The sequence below is a fragment of the Nothobranchius furzeri genome, chromosome 11 (assembly GCF_043380555.1).
Source record: "Nothobranchius furzeri strain GRZ-AD chromosome 11, NfurGRZ-RIMD1, whole genome shotgun sequence".
Lineage (NCBI taxonomy): Eukaryota > Metazoa > Chordata > Actinopteri > Cyprinodontiformes > Nothobranchiidae > Nothobranchius > Nothobranchius furzeri.
In genome coordinates, this window is record NC_091751.1 from 42,636,743 (window position 1) to 42,659,465 (window position 22,723).

A 22,723-nucleotide genomic window follows, 5' to 3' on the forward strand; every position below is an offset into this window, starting at 1 on the left:
TTGACTCACTAAGGGGAAGGCTGTTGTTCAAGGTCCAGGAGAGAGCAGAGTGTGTTTCAGCTAGTAGAAGCTAAATGACTAAACTCAGCAGCGCCCCATCTTCAGGCTTGTGTTATTTGTGGAGATAAAACCTCAACATTGCAAAGCAAATGGAGTCAGTGCTAGAGTTGCATCGCTGTTAGCCAATCAGAGGCGAGATGTCCAAATATCAAGAAATAAGACTCCAAATCCTCTCATCTTCTGCTAACCTCTGCTACTTCCTGAAATAGGAGCGCCAGAGCCCCCCCCCCCCCCCCCCCCCCCCCCCCCCCGAGATCCACTCACAGGGCATGCATTTATACCAGAGACCACTGCTAATGTGTTGATAAAACTAGTAAACTTGGTCGTTTTTATTTTTTCTTTCCCGTGGTCTGTCTGGTAGAAAAGCAATCAGCCCTGATGCCAAAGGCAAGCCTTACAGTTTAACTCTCACAGGTGGAGCGGTATAGATTCAGCTCTAGGGCCCTGCCTGCTATCTTAACTTTATTCGAAATGTTTTTGGTTCTTTTAAATCCCAACGAACACGCAGACGGAAATGAAAGAGAAAAGAGGAAGAGAAAAGGAAGAGGTGGGGGGAAAAGTTCACAAAGATTAAGAATGAATAAGAATCCACTTCTGGACCAGTAGAAAAAGGGAGAGAGAGGAAAAAGGGGGACAGACAAAAATACAACAGAGCAAAAATATCACTGCTCCAACAACATGAGGATGTATAACAGTAACAGTTTTGCTGAAAAGCACACGGTGCATTTAGTGCCAACCACAGCCTTAGCTTATGTGTCAATAATGCCTGAGTCCATTCTTGTGAGTGCACCATGTGAACACCTGTGTGCATACACGTGCTCGTGTATGTAAGGTTTCTCTAGGAGTGTGAGGGGCCACAGAGCTGACCCCAAAGACCCACGGAAGATGGAAGAGATCCAAGCCCCGTAGATCCAGATGTCTCCCTCCGAGCGTGGAGACCCCAGGGAGACTGCCGCCTTTAAATCACACTGGAGCATGAGAAGATGGATGTTTAGACTGCAAAATCGAACTTTTGAGTTAAATACAGTTCACTTTTTCTACATAGTGAAAACCTGAGCACACTCGGTGAATGCTCACCATTGCACACTTTCTCACAGAAAATATTCACTGCACAAACACAGGAAGGATTTCCCAGAAACTCTTGAAACCTTTGATTTTTTTATGTTCATTCTTGCTCTGATTGTTGGGTTTTCACCTCGCCATCACGTCCTTCCCTCATCTCCTCTGCTGTGGTTTCCTGCCAAAGTGGTGTAAAGGAATCTCATTGACCTACATAATATCTTGTGTCTGACTCCGCCAATAAGGAGGAGAACAGGAGCGAGGAGAGGAGCAGCAACAGGACTAAATCTGCTGCAGTGACACACATCCACACAAAGCTCATGTGCCAACATTTACTATTTATGCAACCGAGACCAGCTTCTTTCATTGTACAGCCCAGATTTAGGCTAAACTATCAAAACATCTGGACTATGAATCAAATTTTACTGTAGAAAAATTTATATTTGACGTCAAAAGGATTTCTCTTGCCACATCAAGATTTAAAAGCAAAACAGAGGTTTTTTTAAAGGTTACACACAGTTTTCTTATAAGTAAACTATTATTAATATGGGAAAAATGGGTCAAATAATCCATTTTTGATGAAACCCTGGAGGGCGATGGGTTAAAAATCGGAAGCTCTGGTCTTTGAAGTTTAAAACCCATGAAACATGGAATTTGTTCCCCTCACTGACGGGTTTCTGTGATGTATAAGAAATAATTTTGCAAGTGATTTAATTTGCTGAAGTGTGGAATTTGCCACTTTAGGAATGATGCAATTATAATCCTTCAAACTCATCAAAAAAAGGCATTAAATTATATTTCACTCATGAAAAGGATCTTCCTGCAGAAAACCACTGGATAGATCTGCTAATTAGTAAAATGTACTGTATAATGAAATACTTAGAAATCCTGCAGCTGTAATAATTTTAGGTTATTTGGTGCAAAGACAATCAAGGGAGCATCATTCCAAGTCGGATCAAACTCTTCTTATCTTTACATTCATAACCAGTGCAAATTTAAAGGGATTGCCATCTTTTGAGACATCTTTTCTGGCAGTGTTTACGCCTCGAGGCATTTATAATGTCTCTGAAGTAATGTTTTTAGAGTTTAAGGAAGCAACTGGATGTACCTGGAAGCATCCAGAACTTAAGATGCTGCAGCAGAAATCTCCAAGAACTCATAAAGCCATCGTCGTGGAGTTTGCTGCTTTATTTTAACCTAGAAAAATAAATCCAGCAGAATTTACCACCCAAAGCCAGTGATCCTTCTCCTTGCTGTAACACATTGCATTAGTGGATGTATTGAGGGAGGCTGACAGCAGCTTGGCAGGCTGTAACTCCAGCTGATACCATGTGTCTCTCACCTCCCCTTCAAACAGCAGGAACAGACGGGCCTCCGGGAAACTACAGCCTCCTTAAACACGCAGGGGAATGTCGGCTCGAGTGAAAAATGGTCAGGAAACATTCTCACTGATGGTGAAGGAGGAAGTATGTCAGGTTTGATCTTAGATGGAGTTTGGTATCAGCTGAAAGTCTCTGCTGAGGCTATGACGACTGATGACTTGGTCATCCTGATGTTTTTGCAGTTGCTATTGTTTTTAAAATCTGGCCCAACCAGCTAAAACTCCTTGATTTTGCTGAATAAACTGACTTTAGTTGAAAACAACTTTCTTCACTTGACTTAATTTATATAGCGACAATTCATAACACAAGTCATCTCACAACACTTTACAGCGCAAACCAGGGCCGGCTCTACCCCTTTTGGTGCCCCAGGTGAGATTACTCCTTGGTGCCCTTCCCCCCAGGTCAGGTCCGTTTAACATTGACACGTGCTGGATCTCAGGTGTGTTTCATCAGTTCTATCAGGAGAAGCTCCTCCCTGCAGCAACAACTGTCACTTGCACTGTGGCAGCACTTCTCAGGGCCAGGGTGCATCTAGACAGAAACAGCGACATGTTACAGTACAATATCAAACAGTAGCAAACAGGTGAGTAAAACTTTATTTATAGAGCACATTTGAAGGTTGTACATGACAACAAGCAAACAAAAATGGATAAAAACCCAATAAGACAAACATCAAACAGCAAATCAATGGAAAGCGTTTAAAAAAAGACAGATGTTTTTAAAATGTCCTCTAAGGACATTATCTACCAGTGATAACCCTACCATACATCAAAGACATAACAGAAAAAATAACAGCAACAATGAAAAAACACAACATAAACACACCAACATAACCATACACAACAGTTAGAAACAGACTAGTGCACCCAAAAGACAAAATATCAGCTGGACATAAATGTGGAGTTGTTTACGAAATCCCATGCAAACTCTGCAATAAAACATACATAGGAGAAACCGGACGCCAACGCAACACACGAACAATAGAACATAGAAAGGAATACGACAAAGAAGCAAGTCGAAGACACACAAGAGCAGCAAAACTAGAAGCAGAAAGCACAATAAAGAAGTCAGCAGTAACAGATCACTGCACAAGAAAAAACCATATAATGGACTGGGACAACACAAGGATCAAAAACACCGAACAACAGAAATACAAAAGATGGATAAAAGAAGCTATAGAGATAAGGAGACATGGATGTGGGACCATGAACAGAGACGATGGGGTTTACACATTGAATCACACATGGGACTGCATCATCAGAGAGGGGAGAGCGGGCAGCAGAGGGTGACAACGTCCTCTGCTGCCCACGGATAAATTGAGTAGGAAGTGACGCCACCATCAGTGTCAGCTCTGAGGAAGTGCGCAGCCGCGAGCAAAACTGTCAGCAGCAAGGTAAAAAAGAAACATTTTCTGTGTTTTAAAAAAGAACCAACAATGCAGTTAGAAAAGCAACACAGTAATAACATACCAAAGATGTCCTCCAAGGCCTGAGTTGTGTCTATTTAACATCAGGTTTTGTACAACAATAATCTGTTGCAATCATTTTAATAACAAAACCATCCAGGTGAGTTTTTGCAAAATACAAACCATTTCATGTTATGTGGTTTAAAAGTCAATCTGATCAGAAAAATTTAATAAACAAACAGAACTGATAAAAAATGACCAGAAAATGATTAAGGATCTTATATTCATTAGGAGTTGTTATGAAACATCAAATTCTCAGAACACAAATCATGAAAACATCTGAAAATATTCCAAAACACTGAAATGATCCTAAATATCATTGTGTCTCAGCTTTAGTGCTACACAAATGGTACAATATTAAGAAATGTGTTTGTCCTAAAGCAGGATGCTAACTTATGATGTCATAAGTCACAGTTAACAGCTGTAAAGCAGGCAAAGAGCTCCCTATGGGGCATCTACCCGCTCCACAAAGCTGTTAAGTGCAGTTTCTTGCTAAAAGAGGGATGCAGAGTGGTGTCAGATATGAAACTGGTCAAGTTTCTAAATCTTGTACCCCATACTGATATTTATAATTTAGCATTTTAGAAACGTTTATTTCAACCAGTGATATTTCAAGTCCTTGCCATTAAAATTTTCCGGTCTTGGGAATCACAGATCTCAGAAGCATTCACATCAGTGGTCATGTGGAACCTTTTTAACCTTCAGAGTAAAATTCATGAATATGAGGCAAAGATCTTATTAATCTATGACAGTGGTGGCCAACCAGGGGCCTGTTACAAGATGGCAGGGGTCTCCAGAGTTTTGTCTGTGCTGAAATTGTGAGGTTATCATGATTATATCTGTAAAAATTACATGTACTAACGCCCAATAACACATAATCATAGCTCTGTATCAGAGATATAACTGTATGTCTGTAAAGAGTTTGTATTTAATCGCATATTTTGTGGGTATGTGGGTAGGAGTTGGGGCTGGGGGTCCTAAAGGACAAACGGTTGAGAAACAAAGCTGATGCTGACTGAGAGTTTCTGCTGCCCAAAGTATATCTTTTACAACTTTCTATGGCAGCTTGCTTATCTTGAATATTTTTTTAATTATGTTTTATTGTCCCTCACACTCACCTCATTTAATGTCTCTTTCCTGCCGTTTCCCAGCTACAAACACTATGCAGTAAACTTAAACAGCCCCTTCCTCCTATCAACATCCCGTTGTGAAGGTTTTGATTTGCACAAGGCCACAGTGTAATACTAAGTGGTGGGAAGCGGTGCGCATGGGGAGGAGGTTGACCTCATTATCAGCCAGATGGACTCTTGTACCCCCATTTTTCTCCCCCCTATCCTTTAATCTGACACCCTGCAGAGAATAATACCCTGTTGTTGGAAATGGTGGTGGGAACCATCCAAATTCAAGTTTATGGTCACAAGGTAATGAGATTTCTTATATTTTTGCCTTATTACCATAAAAACATAACTAATGGCTTTATAATGAAAACCCATGATCTTCCCTTGGCTGGTGGTGGTTATGAACATGCCCCTAGCCACAAGATTAGCATGCACACAAAGGTAAAGCTTTAATTAAAGTCCAGCAATTATTTTTCCATGACGTGTATTGCGTTATTGATCATTAACGTCTTCAGCATGCATTTTCAAGCCCTGCAAATGTGCACATCCTCATATTTACTCATATTTCTGGGTCATCCGCACCGCAGAGTTTAACTCCCGGGCCGAGAATTTACACTTCAGTCCCATATGGGGCGATAATGGGCAGGTTTGTGAACTGTCTTTCATTAAGAAAAATCTGAGGGATGTTTCTGTAGAAATTTTACCCAACACACACCTCTGTTGTCGCTTGGCTTCCTGGGGCTGGAGGCTAGGAGGGAGATCCGTCTGTCCGGTTGGGGTCTGGGGTGGTGGGTTGCTGTGCTCAGCATTGGGCGGGGGAGCCTGCTCATCAGCACCCCAGCAGAAAGGGTCGAACACTTGGAACCGTATGGTCCATAAGTATGGACTTGGGAACGTTCAACACATGTCTTAAGGCTATGGTGGGCACTTAATGCACTGTGATTTATTATCGTGTGATTGTTCAGTTAAACAATGTTGATTATATATTTCTTCATCAAGTTGAAGCAGTGATAACTGGATCTTGTTGTATTGTTGTTGTGTCCCTTTTTTTTCTTCTCTCTTTCTGCAGGTCTAGAAGCAGACTCTTGTTCATTATTGTTTATTCTTGTGCCCCCCCCCCCCCACACACACACACACACACACCTTTTGTCTTTTCCTTTCTCTTTCACCTCTGTTTCCATGTCTGGTCGGAATTTCAAAGCATTCAAAAACAATAACAATAAAGTTTTAAGTATCAGGCGTGACATTAAAAGCAGACGCTTTGATGCTCCACCTGAGAGTAAATCTGTAAGGCTTGTTACCAGCATTCAGACATCAATTCTGTTTGCTCCACAGCCAGACAGGACACACACACACACACACACACACACACACACACACACACACACACACACACACACACACACACACACACACACACACACACACACACACACACACACACACACACACACACACACACACAAATTTTACCCAATAGACTTATTAACAGACACAAAGGTCCATTACAAACTCAGAAACGGCACCTAAAATAAATACCTAAAATACCAGAATGAAAACAGATAAAAATATCAAATAAGAATTAAATTATGGGCAGATTAAATACATAAAATCACAATACAAATATAATATAGAAAGATTTAAAAAGAGAGTAAAAGAAAAAACACTCCAATCGGACCCAATCCTCTGTTTTCTGACCCATAAACTGTTTTTCTGTGATTATATTTTAGGAGACATTAGTCAGATATGATTATTAGTTTCTACTCAGTTTTTCATTAAGATACGGAACAGAGACTTGTTTACTTTTTAAAATGTCCACAACCAGATTGTGTTTCCTTAAACAACCCCCTAAAGAGCAGATTATGCCTTACGAGTCTGAGACATATTTACAGGAACAGCTTGAGAAGGTGTGGGATGCCTTCTCATCTTAGAGTAAATGCTGCTGATAAATCAGAGGGTTCATCTTCAGAGTAAACCAACATGGTTCCTCTTCGGCTCATGATGGGTGATGGAGCTACGTCAGCCTTTCCTTCTCTTGCTGACCTCAGCGCTGGCTCACAGCCAGGCTGCCATCCCAGAATACTCGGCTGACCTGTTGGCGCTCGCAGGCAGATAACCCGTCAGCTCCTCCCTGCTCCTGGCTCGTCTGAGGCACAGTGACATTTATAGCTGTTAGTGTAGCGGCTCAAATTCATTCCTTTTTTTTTAGCTTCACTCCGGGTCTCGGAGGCTGCAGACTTCTTTTCATATTGGATGTGATCCTATCAGCCCCTTTCCATCACCGCGGGAGGAACTGAGCTATCCTTTAGCTTATTTAAGCAGTTACACAAATTCAGCCCAGGTCTACATAAAGTCTTGTTCCCTCATCTTGTCAGTGAATTTGCTGTGGTCTCTAGTATAAACTAATGCCTTATGAGTTGTTTTCTGTGTAAAACATATCTCACCTCTGATTGGCTATCAGCAACACAACTCTTCCGCTGCCTCTGTTTGCTCTTCTTTCTTGGGTAAAAACTGTAACGTTGCTGTTTCATCTCCACAAATAACACAAGCCTGAATGTGTTCTGCTATGCTGTGGAATTGCTAATGCTAACTGCTAGCTTCTACTGGCTGAGATGTGCTCAGATCTCCTGGCAACACAGCCTTCTGCGATTGTGAGCCAAGGTGGGCAGGGCGATAAATACTCATTTTCCCTGTGACGTAGAGGAGACTGGCATTTTCTGACCCAAATGTTTTCCCGTGCATTTCTTTTCTGCAGACAACGTAGTCGATGGGAGGTGAAGTAAACGTCCAGCATACATATGCAAGTCAGATTCATACACGGTTCCTCAGTGAACGAGTCTTTTAAAGAAATATCTGCCTATGAGTTTAGTTTGTGCTGTTATCAACTTGGTGAATGAAAATTTCAGACTTAAGTTTGCTTTAACCTTTTCATTAAAGTCTTCTGAACTGGGTGTGATGGAGCTTAATCATGCTGGATAACCTGGACCAATGATTAGGAAACGAACCAGCTATCAATGATGCATCCCAGATGTTTAAAGCTAATTGGAGTTTTAGCTGGCTGTGTACCCTAATGGAGGAATTTGATTATTACAAAAGCGGTTAAAGTTAGTAATTATTATAAATGTTTTAATTGTGCTTGTACAGTCTCCAAGAAGATGCTTTGCTTCAGTGCAGAGTACTTAATTTTCAACTAAACCACTGCTTGTCTGGTGAGCTATTGCCCGAAACGAGTGCTAAAGGAACTAAAGCGTGAAGAAGAAATCTCTGTTGGCCAGGAACTAAATCAGAAAGCTAGGACCTTTTGCTGGTATATGTTCATTAAAAAAAACAGTAGCAAACACAAGCAAAGGTGAAACAAACTGTCCTCTGACCACATATCAGTAAGACCATGATCCTCTGATATTTTTGTCTGTTTGGTTCCCTGGGTAATTCACTTTCTATGCGAGATGTTTTTATCACATTCCTAAAAGTGTGGAATGAAATGAAAATGCCTGGAGATGAGATTTAAAGCTGCATTTTACGTTTTTAAGATTAAACTTTACCTCTCTTGAACCGTTGATCTTCTTTGTCTAAAATATCAAACATTCCCGTCCGTCAGACAGTAGAGGCTTGACTTAAGAAGGTTGGGAGAGCCACAGAGTCATGAGAGCTGATTATCTTGGGTGAGATAGTTAATGCAGAACAACTTCCAAAATTGCTAAACCTTATTGCTTCCTCTACTTATGACTTTGTAAATGTCTCAGGTTATATTTTAGCAAGCAGAAAACTGAATAAGGAGCCTAAGTCACGCCCATCTACTTCCGGACCAAGGGTCCCGGAAGAACGAAAAAATGATTGCAAGTCAATGGGGCTAAAAATGCTATTATCTAATTCCGCTTGTTTTGTGCCATGGATTTCACATATGATGTCCGTGAATTTTAAAGACACATTTTGATACCAAGAATGCGCTTATTTTCGAACAGGGGGAAACATTATTTTAGGTTTTGCCCTTATTTAACATTTTAAACAGGGCAGTTTGTGGCTCAAACAAGACAGCATAACGAGTGTGCCAAGTCTTTGACATTAAGTTGGACTTTTCCACCTGATAACAGATTTGACTTTGTTAACTTGGCAGTTGTATTTAAATGTCTGGACCACTGGTCATTAGCTTTTCTGATAAACAGTTTACATAATCAGATGGACTTTAGCTTTGCTCGGAATAAGTAGCGCAACAGGCTTCCAAACCAATGGTTAACAATTCAGCTTTATTGCATTGTTATAGATCGCCTTTCGACATTTAAAGCCACTACAACATGGAGAAAACTGAGGGAAAATGGCAAACTTCCCACAGGAGGAAAGAACCACCATAAATCTGGCCGTTTGGTAAGTAGCAGCTACGCTATGGGAGAGGAGATTATGTGGTGACGTTACAAATGCGACGTGCCAATTTCTAGTGTGTAGTCATGCTAATTACAAACTCTTACAAGCTGATGAATCTCAAAGTACGTAACTGGCATGGTCGAAACATCCATCATTACTTTTCATTTAAGTTGCAGTACAACATATGTGCGATCCAGGGTCTAAGGCAAAGTGGATTAGAAAATAGTGTTTTTAGCCCCGTTGACTTGCATTAATTTTTTCGTTCTTTCGGGGACCCATGGTCCGGAAGTAGATGGGCGTGTCTAAGGCTTCTTATATGAAGAAGTTACACTTGTTTGCTCGTGTATTTATGCAGCTCGACTACCCCCAGATGACCCTTTTACAACAAAATCGTCCACGTCCAGTTCCCTCCTCTAGCCTGTAGCAGCTGAGTGTCCCTGTGGTGGTTCTGCCACTTCTGCACTCGTCACCATACATAAGGCCCCTGAATCCTGCAAAAACAATACCAGGCTCTGTCTTGTGTTGTTCTTACTATCATAGCACCATAAAGTAATCATTACAAATATTACATGTTTGTGTCCAGTCCAGGTTGCTGTTTTCGATCTAGGAGTCTTTTGTTACCCTGGAAACCAGTGATGGACAGTCCAGCCAGGCGACAGGCCAATAATTTCTGTGAAAGATTTGCTGCCTTTACTGCTGTTCACAGGGCAATGGAGCAGGTCCAGCGTCTGAATGTGGACCAACTGGGACATCCCGAGCTGTCCTCACTACATGTTTAAAAAGCCTTTCGACTTAATAAACATGGACCTGGTCAGTTGGTCTCTCAACACGATTGACAAAATTTTTTCAACGATGAGAACGGGAGAAGGGGCTCCCGGATGCCCCTCTGGGACAGAGCCAGCTGGGTATATCATGGACTCCTGGAAACAGTGGAACCTGATATGCCTCTTTCAACTGTATGTAGAGGATTCTGACAATGTTTGGATATTCGTCGTTTTGGTGTCGGGATTCCTGCTGTTTGGCTTACTGGAAAATTAACGAGCTTTCGAGAAATATTTGCTCAATCCCGGAGCTCAGGGATGGAATGCATCGTGCTGTGAACGCACAAACTCATATAATTGTCGAGATGAGTCGTAAGCTTGGAACTTTGGCTGAGATTCAGGCTCTGGCACAAAAGGTGGATTCCATCAAGGAGCGAGTGGACAGATCAACACGAATTGGGATGGATTCATTACGCCATTATTGGATCTAGAGGGGTTGAAGACCAACAGAACTCTAAGGCAGAGAGGAAATTATCTCTGTCTGTCCCCAAAACAATTTTTTTCTGAATCTGATGCCCTTGGAGCCTGTGAGGCTGAAGTGAAAACTCCCCCTCAGAAGAAATGTGGAATGCTGCCGCCGCTATGGAAACCTTTTCTCCCTATCCCAGCCTGGGTGGGATGGTGACCAGTGAAGGCCGTGGAACCGTATCTAGGAGTCAATATGCCCTCTAACCCACCATCTCCCTCCCCTGTCCAAACGGAGGTGATGAGCGCTGCTCCATGCGGCTGCACACACTGAAGTGAGGAGAGTCCCAACCCTACCTCCCCACCTAGTGGACACTTATGTTGTGTAATGTCTGAAGTATGTGTGCATATCTGTCTGAGGTTTTTTTTTTTTTTTGCATAGCAAAGCTGCCCTCTCTGTGGAGGTTAACTCTGATGTGCCCTTTTTTCCCTCCCCCTGACTCTATCCTCATATACCGTAAATCCTCTTGATCTATTACAATAGCGTGACTCGGGTTGCGAATGACCACAGTCACCAATTCTTGTCATGTGTCTATGTATGAATGTCTGATCTCAGAATTGTGTGTACTGAAACTTTAATTTCCCTTTGGGATTAATAAAGTATTTTTGAATTTAATTTAATTGAATGAAGACGCATTTTAATTTTGGATTATTTTGTAGATTTAGTTGATTTTACTGCACATCAATCCAGTGGACTGGGAATAAGGGGACTACATGTAATTATTTGTCATAAACAAGGTCCTTCTACTTTTGGAAATTACCTTCTCTTGAGCAGCAGCTAAATATATTTCAAATACAAAATTCTGAGCTTTTTTGTCCTTTAGTTCCTTCAGTCTGAATGTAAAGTCAGCATATTTTTGCTGCAAAATCTGTCAGAAATTGTAAACAGCATCCACTAGGGTGTTTTTTAAAATGTCTCACAATGTTTGCAAGTTTTCTAGTTTCCCTGCATGAGTCGAGGAGCATCCATGGACTGTACATACGGGAGCATCACTGTCACGTAGAAGGGATTTTGGCCAAAATTTGCGCTGCAAATTTCCTCGCAAATTAGTTTTACTGTCACTGTGGGCGTCTGAAAGTCTTCTCAGTTTAGTTTCTGAGCGAAAACATTTGTGTGTGTGTGTGTGTGTGGGGGGGGGGGGGGGGGGGGGGGGTTGGAAACAAAACCATAATTGAAAATGAGGGTAATCTGCAAACATATGACAACATAATTCATTAAAATATTCCCCAAGTTATTTCTGCTCACGATGCTCATGTACTTCAAATCCAACAGTAAAATTTTTGGGATTAAAAATGGCCGTGTGTTTCATGATGGGACTCTAGTGGACCTGACTGTAATTATACATTTTACAGAAGATAAAGCTGCTTACAGGAGTGCTCACTGAAGTGTCACCTCCTCCCCTCTCTCATTACGCTCTCCTCGTCGTGGGATCTGTAGACTCAGCATTAAACACGCAGCATGCTATGACTGGTTTGCAAGCATGCTGATGGTTTATGCATGCACACATGATATAAAGGCTGACTTGTGGTTTGCTTCCAGACCTGATTAATATCAGACAATGCACTGTGGTGCTGCTTTATAGCACCTGTTTCGTATTTTATTCAATGATTGAGAAAACTCCTAATATTATTGTTGTTTTCGAAACTCAAGACACTTCCCTGCAGACACTTTGGGAAATGTCATAAGACTGGTGTTATGTTCTGGTAATGCTAGACGTTTTCCAAAAGTTGGGTTACTTTTTGGAAAAGAGTTAAAAAAGTTCTTTGTGCTCCTCTCAAGCCAAATGTTTGCTGCACTCAGAGATCAGGGTCAGTCTAACGAAGAGAAACAAGGGATAGGATGTGATCCCGCTGCCTCACAGGATGATCTACAGCCTGTGGATGTTGTCAAATGTTGCTATGACAACCGGGGGATGAGGATCATTGTTGTCTTGATCTATAGGACCTACGATCTCCAGTAGTTTTCCAATGAATAATCCCACTATTTACTCAAACTGTTGCAATGACGATAGTGAAGTCTCTTTCATTCGATCATCAATAAAAAAATCTCAAGGGAAAGTGGATAAAATATTTCACTCGACATCCTACTGAGAAAATCATTTGTTCTAGGACATGACACTGATTTGGTCATCTAATAGTCTACGGAAGCCCTGGAAGGCAAAAAAGGAAAACGAAGACTCTGAGTCTGACCACATTTTTGTTTTCTTTTGACTCATCAGCAGATGAATAATGGGTCAACGGAATGGACAAATATGTAATTATTTTATTCAATAATTCTTTAAGCTTTTACTCTGCTAGTTCTTAAGCAAAGAGAGAAATATTTGGTCAGACCCAGAAATGTCAAATTCTTATTCTTTGGCTTACCTTCAGGGCCACTGACTACACAGACCTGAATACATAGATGCCTCATTGGGCGCTACAGAGCCCATATTGGATGGTTTCCTTACTCTCCAAACCCAACTCGAATCAATGCAGAGTGAGCAACTATTCCTGTTTTTTGTGCAGCCCGCGGTTGCAACAGCCGGTGTACTATTGAGAACCGATCACGTGGGATCACTAGCCTACCTGTTGGGATTTAATATTTTATTTTTATTACATTTATTTTATTCTACATTTATTTATATCTACAGTGGTGTGAAAAACTATTTGCCCCCTTCCTGATTTCTTATTCTTTTGCATGTTTGCCACACAAAATGTTTCTGATCATCAAACACATGTAACCATTAGTCAAAGATAACACAAGTAAACACAAAATGCAGTTTTGAAATGATGGTTTTTATTATTTAGGGAGAGAACAAAATTCAAACCTACATTGCCCTGTGTGAAAAAGTAATTTTTCTATACCACTGTATATTTTAACTATCATGTCTGATTTTGTGAAAAACAATAAATAAATAAATAAAAACATAATAAACGTTTTTTTTTAGTTCGATAAGCACCTTCCTTAGTGGAAATGAATGCACGTGGGGCAAATGAAGACCCATCTAAAATGGCATCCGATCATTATGGCAGCTACAATAGGTAGTGCCAGTCCATGAGGCATTTACGTGTCTGTGACTAGCCATGTAGGCTAAGCTGTCGGGAGATTTATCAGCCCTCTGGAGACCCCCGGTGGCCAGGAGACCCCAAGCTGCAGCCTGCCCTGCCTATTGGCGTGACACGACTCTGTACTTGTGTTCCTTCTCACATTTCTTGTACTTTCTGACTCATGGGAACTAAGATGAGACAGTTCTGGAAGATATTAACTCTATGACTAATTTTAAATTAAATTTGAGGTGCAAAATGTTCTAATATTGTTCAGTCAGTTGCGGATTAGTTGTGTAACTAGTTACTCAGCTTGCAACAGATGGAAGATGAACATTAGTAAATAAACTAGATGTTGCATTGGTTGTTGTGGCTTATAAAACACGTTTTACTGAGAAAATCATCACTAAAGGAGCTGGTACGGCTCTTAATCTTAACCCAAACACACACTCACAATGTACTGTAGGTGTGGTGTAGGAATTAGGATTAAAATGAAATTCCGCCTACATTTTTGACAAAATCTCCATTTTCCTAACGTACATGATAAATCACATGTCGGGCGTCTCTTCCAAAGTTCTGCTCTTGCTTCTTTGAGTATCGTCTGAGTCCAAATCCAGCACCAGGGTGGAGGAAGATCTCTCTGGGCAGTCATTAATGTCAAAAACAGCAATGTGATAAAGACGTTTCGCTCGTTTTACAAGATGCTGACATCCGTTCGGGATGACCTGACATTGGAGTGCCCTCAGAGATCAGTTAGATGTAAGCTGACAAATCCTCAGCCTCATTCGAGCTTGCACCAGGATGCCCTAAAAAAAAAGCATAAAATAGATACCAACATCCTCACTTACTGATGAAGCTGGATGACTGCAGGTATGCATTCCGCTCCATCCTTAGATTGCACTTTGTTTTGATGCTTTAGGAGGACTTTTGGAGATAATTTTCTTGCCTTATTGCTGACAGTCTGAGGGATTGTGGAGTCTTTTCAGCTGCAAATTAAATTCCAAAGGGTTGCATGGTGCATTGTTAGCTGATGGAGCACATCCAGATGAAGTATATTTAGTCTACTGCAGGTGCTACCGACCACAGATTGATCATCCGTGTAAAAATAACATGGCTCTATTAATCCTAGTGTAGCAGGAGCTCTCGTGGAAACCTCTTTTGCATCAGTGTGTGTCCTTGGTTTGAAAAGCAAGAAGTGACAAAAAGAGGGAATTCGTTTCTTAATGCATTCGCTCAAGTGTTTAATAATTAATTTATTGAAACGGATTACAGATTGAGCGCCTATTCATCCAGATCTCAGTAACATAATCTGCCTCTAAACATTTCAGAGTGACTTATCTCTCTGAGCCACATTTTCTCTGTTGTGTCGGGGTCTGAGCTCCCCTCTGTCAAGGCTGAAATAGGCTAATCTGAATCTTAACGGTCTCCTCTGCTCCTTTTGTGCTCGGCATCCCGGACCAGCCCCCGTATCCCACCCTCCTTCGTGCGGCCACATCACTCCTCCTGTTTAATCTTGCCACTGCAAGACGCCTCTCTGCAGCGTGCCGTCTGAGGAAAATCATAAGTAGGCCAAGCCGATGAATACAGATGCTGCTGAAAATACACTCGCTGTGCTCTCCTTCTCACTCTTTCCCCTCCACTCCCAAAACTGTCTTTTCTTCCCCTCTGTAGGACTTGTTAGGTTGATGTCAGTGTGAAGTCATCCGACACTTGTTCCAAAAATGATTCCCGCACAAACAAGTGAGTCCGAAGACGTGGCATCCTACACTGTCTTTGCGAACATAACTGATTATAGCTGCAGCACGGTCTGAACTTGCATAAGTCCTACACCTGCAAACACTCACCACAATGTTTCCCTCTGAGGCTTGTCTAATTACTGTGGAGAGGAATTAATTAATGCTTAATGCTTGTTCAACGTAGACTTGCTGTGACAGACAGGAAATAGTTTCTTTTTTGAGTTATAACACTTCTAATCTTTAATCCCAGGGCTGAAAATGGAAAAATAAAAAAGCTTAAAGCTAAATTCCGAATCCACTTGAATTCCTCTTTTTAAATTAGAGATCTGGACTCGTTTGTTGTAAGAAAATGTGCAGATTTTTAGTTTATATCACACTGAATATGTAATTATGGAGTCAGGGTCACATGATATAACTGTCACAGATGGTATTAATTATTTATTTGTAATCTAGAAGCTATTCAGTTTGGTTTCCAACCCCTCCTAAATTACAGCATGTGTTGAAGAGAACCACCATCTTTAATCTGATCACTTTTCAAAGATTTAAACGTATAATAAAATAGGATCCTTGATCTTGTTAGTCTGATGTGTAACATGTCGTTTAATCCCTGTGGAGATTCGCTTTTGCCTTCTCTAATGGGCATAGACCACTACTGTTGGTGAAGAACCAGTGAATTTGGACGTGTGCTGCGTTAATTAGAGTAAATGAGTTTTAGACGCTTAAAAATGGGAAAATGACAGAACTGAGTCTTGTCTGAGCTCTGGTTTTCATACAGCCGCTGTAGGTTGCTGGTAAAGTGATGTCACCAGGATCTAGGTCAGAGCCTGTTGCTGGTCTGGACCAAAACGGGTTCCTCCCTCATGTTTTCCACATGCGGCCATGACGGACTGTGTCTGGATGCTTTCTGAGCTAACGGAGCCTGTGCAGTCAGGAGTTTTCTGTGGAAAAATGTGAGCGAGACAAAAAGAAAAGCAAAACAGAGTCCGTGGAAACAAAATCTGATTCATGTTGTGTTTTTATTAATTTATTTATTACCAAATCACAACAAAAATGATCTCATCTTTTTGATTCAGTTTTTATTCATCACTGAGTCAAAGTTTGACTAAACTCATCATGTGATGATGTAGGAACGAAGGTCGAGGCTTTACTTTATGGATGCTTTCAGTTTGACGTGTATCTGAATCAGAACCAGTCAAACCAAAGTTTCTGTGATTTATTATTTTTCTTTTTCCCACGTCTTTATTTTAAATTAGATGTCCAAGTTTATTTCACCCACAGCACATCACCACTTATTATATAAGAAATCTGATAGTGTTGCATGAACCCCCCAACCAGTCATCCCTTTGAAAGATGTACAAAGAATTAATGATTTATAAAATTTACCGTTACATAATTATAATGCAATGCTAACCAAACAACAAAAAGAACATTTCATCACAATCATCAGTCCTTTCGTCAAGAGAAATGTAAAGTTTCCTAAAAAGTTTCAAAGAGGTCCGTGTCTGCAGGCTGGTTCTTTTCAAAGTGCAACTTATTTTTTTCCAGTTTTAAGAAAAGCATTGTTTCTCTAATTCGTCTGGAGATGCACGATGGAGAGCTCTGCTTCCAAGTGAGCAAAATACTCCTGGTTGGGAAAGCAATGACATCACAAGCCTTACTGGATAAAGGGAAAGATGGAGCAATACCAAATGTAGCGCCCAGGGGACTAAGGCAAACGTTTCTACCATAGATATTTGTGCATAAGTCAAAAATTAAGTCAAAAATGGCTCTTTTAATCGTATCAGATCATGTCGCATGCACATTGAAGAACCAGGAATATGTCTAAGAATGATCTCTCACATTTCACCACTAATTTTCATACGAAGGTCAGCTTCCCAACTACCCCTGACTTCCTCAAGGGAAGTGGAGGGGATACTATGAATGTCGTCTAGAAAGTTACTATTCAGCAGGTTTGGAAAGGTTGGGAAGTTTTTCTGGATAAAATGTCTCATTTGGAAATATCTAAAGAAATCTTTGGAAGATCAAATGTCACATAATTTAGAGAAAGAGCAATTTCTCCTCTAACCTTTCTAGTGCCATAACTGAAAACAAGCATCTAGGGAGGCAGGCAGGAAATGATAATTACCCCAAATGGGGCACGTGAGGAGGGGTGTTTTGGGTCAAATTTCCAGCTAAACTGTGTCCACATTTGGAGAGTTTCAGCTATATAGCTGGAGAGGTTAGAGCACCACACACACAAGAACCCACTGAAGAACGGGTTCATTTTTACACATTTAAGAGGTTTTGAACAGTAAAAACACTGATTTAATTTAACATCATATTGTTACACAACATTTAAAGTATAATATCTTCATATTATGATTTTAGCTTCCCAGAAACACAAGAAGCTGCTTGTTTTCTTCAGTATTTGTGCAAAAAGGATGTCTGCAGGTTTGAAGCTGCCGTTTGGACACCGGTTTATTGTTCTTTACAATGGCCACATGTTAGGGCAGAAGAAAACATGATTTCTAGAAAGATGATGTTCTGATCATCTCCACATGTAAATAAGTCTGTCAGGACGTTGATGTGTCGTCGAGGGATTCCTTCCTTTCTCCTCTCTCAGCTTGTCTCCTGCTCATCCCATGATGACGTAAGACAGAGGTGATAAGGTGATAAAAATGAAAGATTCTATTACTTGTTGAGTCTGAGCTGGCATGCAGGAGGCTCCGTTTCATCCCAGCTTTTACTGTGATTTCTGCTTCTGCAGGACAGATTTTCTCCTCTGAGCAGGAGATGTTTTTCTTTGGAACCATCATGTGTCACCAAATGTGTGGTGGGATGAGACGGGTTTTAAAGCATCATACTGTTTACATGAGGTTGTTAACACATAGATGAATGATTCTCCATCTTCTTTCCGAGTCCTTTTAGCCTCAGTTGACCCACATGATTGTAAACACATTTATTCCACCGTATCGGTGTCAGTTTGCAAAATCGCAAAAATGATTTACAGGACAGATTTTTAAATGTTTTTATGACATTGTTTTTTTCTCTCTCAGACTATGCTGAAACGACGAGGGAGCAGGGAAGCTTTCAAAGACAAGAAATCCACCAGTCAGGTAAAAAACACATTATCTTTCATGTAATTAGTACTGTAAATATGATGCTATTAAAATTGCTATATAAATCAACAAAATCTTTAATTTCAGGAATAGTTTTTGTGAAAATAACTTTTGATTGAACTCCTTGATCATTTAGTTAAAAACAAAATGGAAAACTCACCTTAATCTGATGAATACAGATGGAACGTTAATTGAACCCAAAGCTGATCTTTTGGTAATTCATCACTGTAGAAACAAGCTGCTGCAAAGCTTTGACGAGAGTTTATAAAGTGATGCGCTCCTTTCACCTTTGTAGGAGGACAGTGCAGACCTGCGGTGCCAGCTCCAGTTTGCCAAAGAGGAGTCCAACCTGATGAGGAAGAAGATGGCGAAGCTGGGTCGTGAGAAGGATGAACTTGAGCGGGAGCTGCAGAAGTACAAATCCATTTATGGCGACATTGACAGTCCCCTTCCTCTGACCGAGTGCTCTGGAGGTGGTCCTCACACAACACGAGAGGCCGAGCTGCGTCTGCGCCTCAAGCTGGTGGAAGAGGAGGCCAATATTCTGGGGAGAAAGATCGTGGAGCTGGAGGTGGAGAACCGCAGTTTACGAGCAGAAAATGAAGACATTCGCAGTCAGTATGAAAGGGATTGTTTTGGACGGGAGCCTTTCTCCAGCATGCCCTCGTCGCCGTACGGCGGTGATCCACTGGAGTCGGCCGGTGAGCTGCGTCGTCATCTCCAGTTTGTTGAAGAGGAGGCTGAGCTGCTACGTCGATCCATCTCAGAGATTGAGGACCACAACAGGCAGCTAACATCTGAGCTCAATCGCTTCAAGTTTGGCCCCAGCAGCAGCAGCAGCAGCTCTGAGCCTGTTGGTGAGGAAGCCTGCGAGGGTGTCTTGTTTAAACCTCCCAATGGGGGGGGCGGTAATGGCTCCAGCACTGGGTTGCTGATGGAGGAGCTCAAATCTGCCAGGATGCAAATCAATGAGCTGAGTGGAAAAGTGATGAAGCTGCAGTATGAGAACCGTGTCCTCATGTCCAACGTCCAGCGCTGTGATCTGGCTGCGCACCTCGGCCTTCGCACCGGTAGTCCTCAAGACAGTGACGCAGAAAGTGATGCTGGCCGGCGAGAAGCTACTGAGGAAGAGGAAGCTGGGCGACTTCTTCTCCTTCAGCCCAAGAGAGAAGGCCCTGTTGGTGGGGAGAGTGACTCTGAAGACCTGTTTGAGAAAACCGGAACCACCTCAGGGTTGGGAAGCACCAAACCCGCAGACGGCAGTGAGCTCACTGCTACTGAACTAGCTAATCGTAGAAGGGAGGAGAGGGAATCACTTGCTAACGTGAAGCGAGAGGCTGACCGTCTCGGGAAGACGGTTGACCGTCTGATCACCGACACGGACAGTTTGATCTTTGAGGGGAGGCTTCTGGTAACAACGGGGGAGAGTCTTGAAGGTGGGGCAACATCTGGTTTCAAACCAGACTCTCAGGTCCTGGACACCATCAACACGCGCATGAAGGCTTTCCGTACTGAGCTGCACATCTTCACAGAGAAACTGGAGCACATAGGAGAGGGCCTGAGAGAAAGGACAGATGACCTTTCACCTATGCCGAACCTCACAGAGTCCAGCAGCTTCCTGTCTACAGTCACATCCATGTCACGCGATTCTCCCATCGGCACCTTTCGAAGAGATCTGGTCACAGATTTTCAGGTGAGCTTTTCTAACTTGCTTTACTGAAATGTTTATTCCGTGCAGATGTCCTTTGTGCAGCGGCTGGATTGTTGTTTTACTTTTGGTCTACATGATTAGCGTTAAACCTTGAGATAATCTCACCTTCTAGTACAGATCATTTCAAAATGTCTAAAGTGAATGCCTCACATGATCTAAGTAGTGGCCCAGTCCAGACATGTCGAAAACCACTCTGCGGTGTTCAGGTAAACGCGAGAATCTCTTTTTCTTCTGATTAAATGTCCTTAAATCTTCAGTCATTAAGAGACTCGATGAACTAACTCCGTGAAAGCCTAAGTCAGCAGTGTGTGCAATAAGATTCAGCTGTAATTAGGGACTGGTCTGCATGTTAAGCACGCTCTGGACAGCTGTGCCCTTCAGTGCAGGAAAATATCCGCTAATGGTATGGTTCCATTTGAGAAAACACCCATGTGTTTGTGGAGGGTTGGAATTGTTCAGTTTACAGCTACAATGGCAAATCTGCAAAACAAGCCAGCTTAAAACATTTTTTTTCATATATAGCTATAAATATGTTGTGGAAATTAAAAACATTAAAAAAATTAATGAAGCATTTATCTAAAAACCTTTGCCAATAACAGGACTTGGTCCAAAACCAAAGATGGCACCATCCGTCCCACCGGTCCACAGCACTTCCACATTTCCCTGTCCTCCACTCATTACACACTCGCGCATTTATCAACAGAACACCACTGGTGTGAGAGCTTCTCCGCTCAGTAATATCAGAGCAGGAGCAAAGGCTGGCTGCTACCACTTCAACTTTAGGGCAAACTACCAGAGTGCCAAAAATATGGGGAGAAAAAAGTTTCAAAAGATCTGTGCGTGTGTGTCTAAATTTGTGCATGTGTGTCTATATTTGTGCGTGTGTAACTCTTGATTTGTAACTTGTGTTTACATTTTCGTGTGTAACTTCCGTTCTTACACATACAAATCATTGAGTACACACACACAAATCTTTAGTTAAACACACAAATCTAGACACACACGCACAGATCTTTTGAAACTTTTTTCTCCCCATACAAAAAGAAATACACCATTTGAAGTTGTGGACAACAAAAGACGTTTGTACCTAGAAAACTGTGGCCCAGGGATCATAGCCAATGGGAGGCGTGAGAGTTCCATGACTGTGTTTGTGTTTAAAAGCCAGCTTGCAGAGGTGTGGACTCGAGTCACATGACTTGGATTCGAGTCATTATTTTAATGACTTCTGACTTGACTTGATAGACTCGGACCATAACGTCAATGACTTGCGACTTGAATCGACTTGCATCTGTTGACTTGATGATGACCTGAGCATATTTGATGTTTTAGCACAAAAGTGGACAAAAATCATAAATCATTCTTCCTTCTGGGTTTGATTTACTGCTAAATGCAGCAGCACTTTGTTTACAATCAAATTCAGTTGCATTTTCTGCTTGTTTGAGCAAATAAATTAAGTTTTAAGAAGCTTTATTTCTGGAATTTATTTATCATTGTCTTTAAATTGAAGTTGGACAGGTGACTTGATTATGACTTGAATATTAAAAGTTAAGGACTTGGACTTGTCTTGGACTTCCACATCATTGACTTTGGACTCGACTTGGACTTGATTGTCTTTTACTTGGACTTGACTCGAGACTTGACTGGAAAGACTTGTGACTTACTTGTGACTTGCAAAGCTGTGACTTGGTCACACCTCTACTAGCTTGTGTTGCAGATTTGCCATTTAAGTGAAATAAATTACAAAGATGATTCAGGAGTGTTTTTATTACCGTTTAAGAGACAGCATCCATACAGTTAGTCTGAGGGGTGTTGACCAAACTGGACAAACAAAGTAAAGAAAGATTTAAAAAAATAACATCTAAACAAGGGTACAATGACAACACAAACAGCTTTAATATTATTATTATTGGCATGACTTGTATTTCAATTTTTTGGTAAGTATGGCTAGTTTTAACCACATCCCTTCCTTCCCCTCCTTGGTCTTGTGCAACTAACATTTGAGTCCCAACCACTGATGATGATGATGTCTACTTCTGATTCACAAAAGACAACCTGCACAATCTTCCTTAAAGATGCAGCCATGTTGGGTTTTTGAGTATGCCCACAATCACGGTGAAAACTTAAGCAACGTAAGAACTCTGTGATGCGTATGAGGTGAAAACATAACAGAAGGGGGCAGGACTTAAAAGGTATGTAGTGCAATGGTTTATGCTCTTTTATGAAAGAGGAACCATTCTACATATTAATTTGAGATATTAATTTTAATAAATTAATAACCAAATTTTATAGTTTTAAGAAGACTCAAAGGTTGTTTTCATCGATAAACTGACGATAATATCCATGGGTCTGTGTTTCAGTTCAATGAAGAGACAAGTTTGAAAGTTAAAAGTTTTAATTCTTCATATTAAACTAATGATTTTGAAAT

The 22,723-nt window shown here is 41.3% G+C and overlaps 1 protein-coding gene across 6 annotated transcripts in view; it reads left to right on the top strand.

The window, feature by feature from the left end:
- The window catches only part of LOC107383537 (microtubule cross-linking factor 1), a 323,529-nt gene that overhangs the window by 248,228 nt on the left and 52,578 nt on the right, over window positions 1-22,723 (top strand). For all 6 annotated transcript variants that reach the window (XM_054746802.2, XM_054746804.2, XM_054746814.2 and 3 more), the window contains exons 4-5: window positions 18,525-18,584; window positions 18,883-20,280. In XM_054746802.2, the coding sequence (XP_054602777.1) occupies window positions 18,525-18,584; window positions 18,883-20,280 (1,458 nt within the window). The remainder of the gene's footprint in view (window positions 1-18,524; window positions 18,585-18,882; window positions 20,281-22,723) is intronic.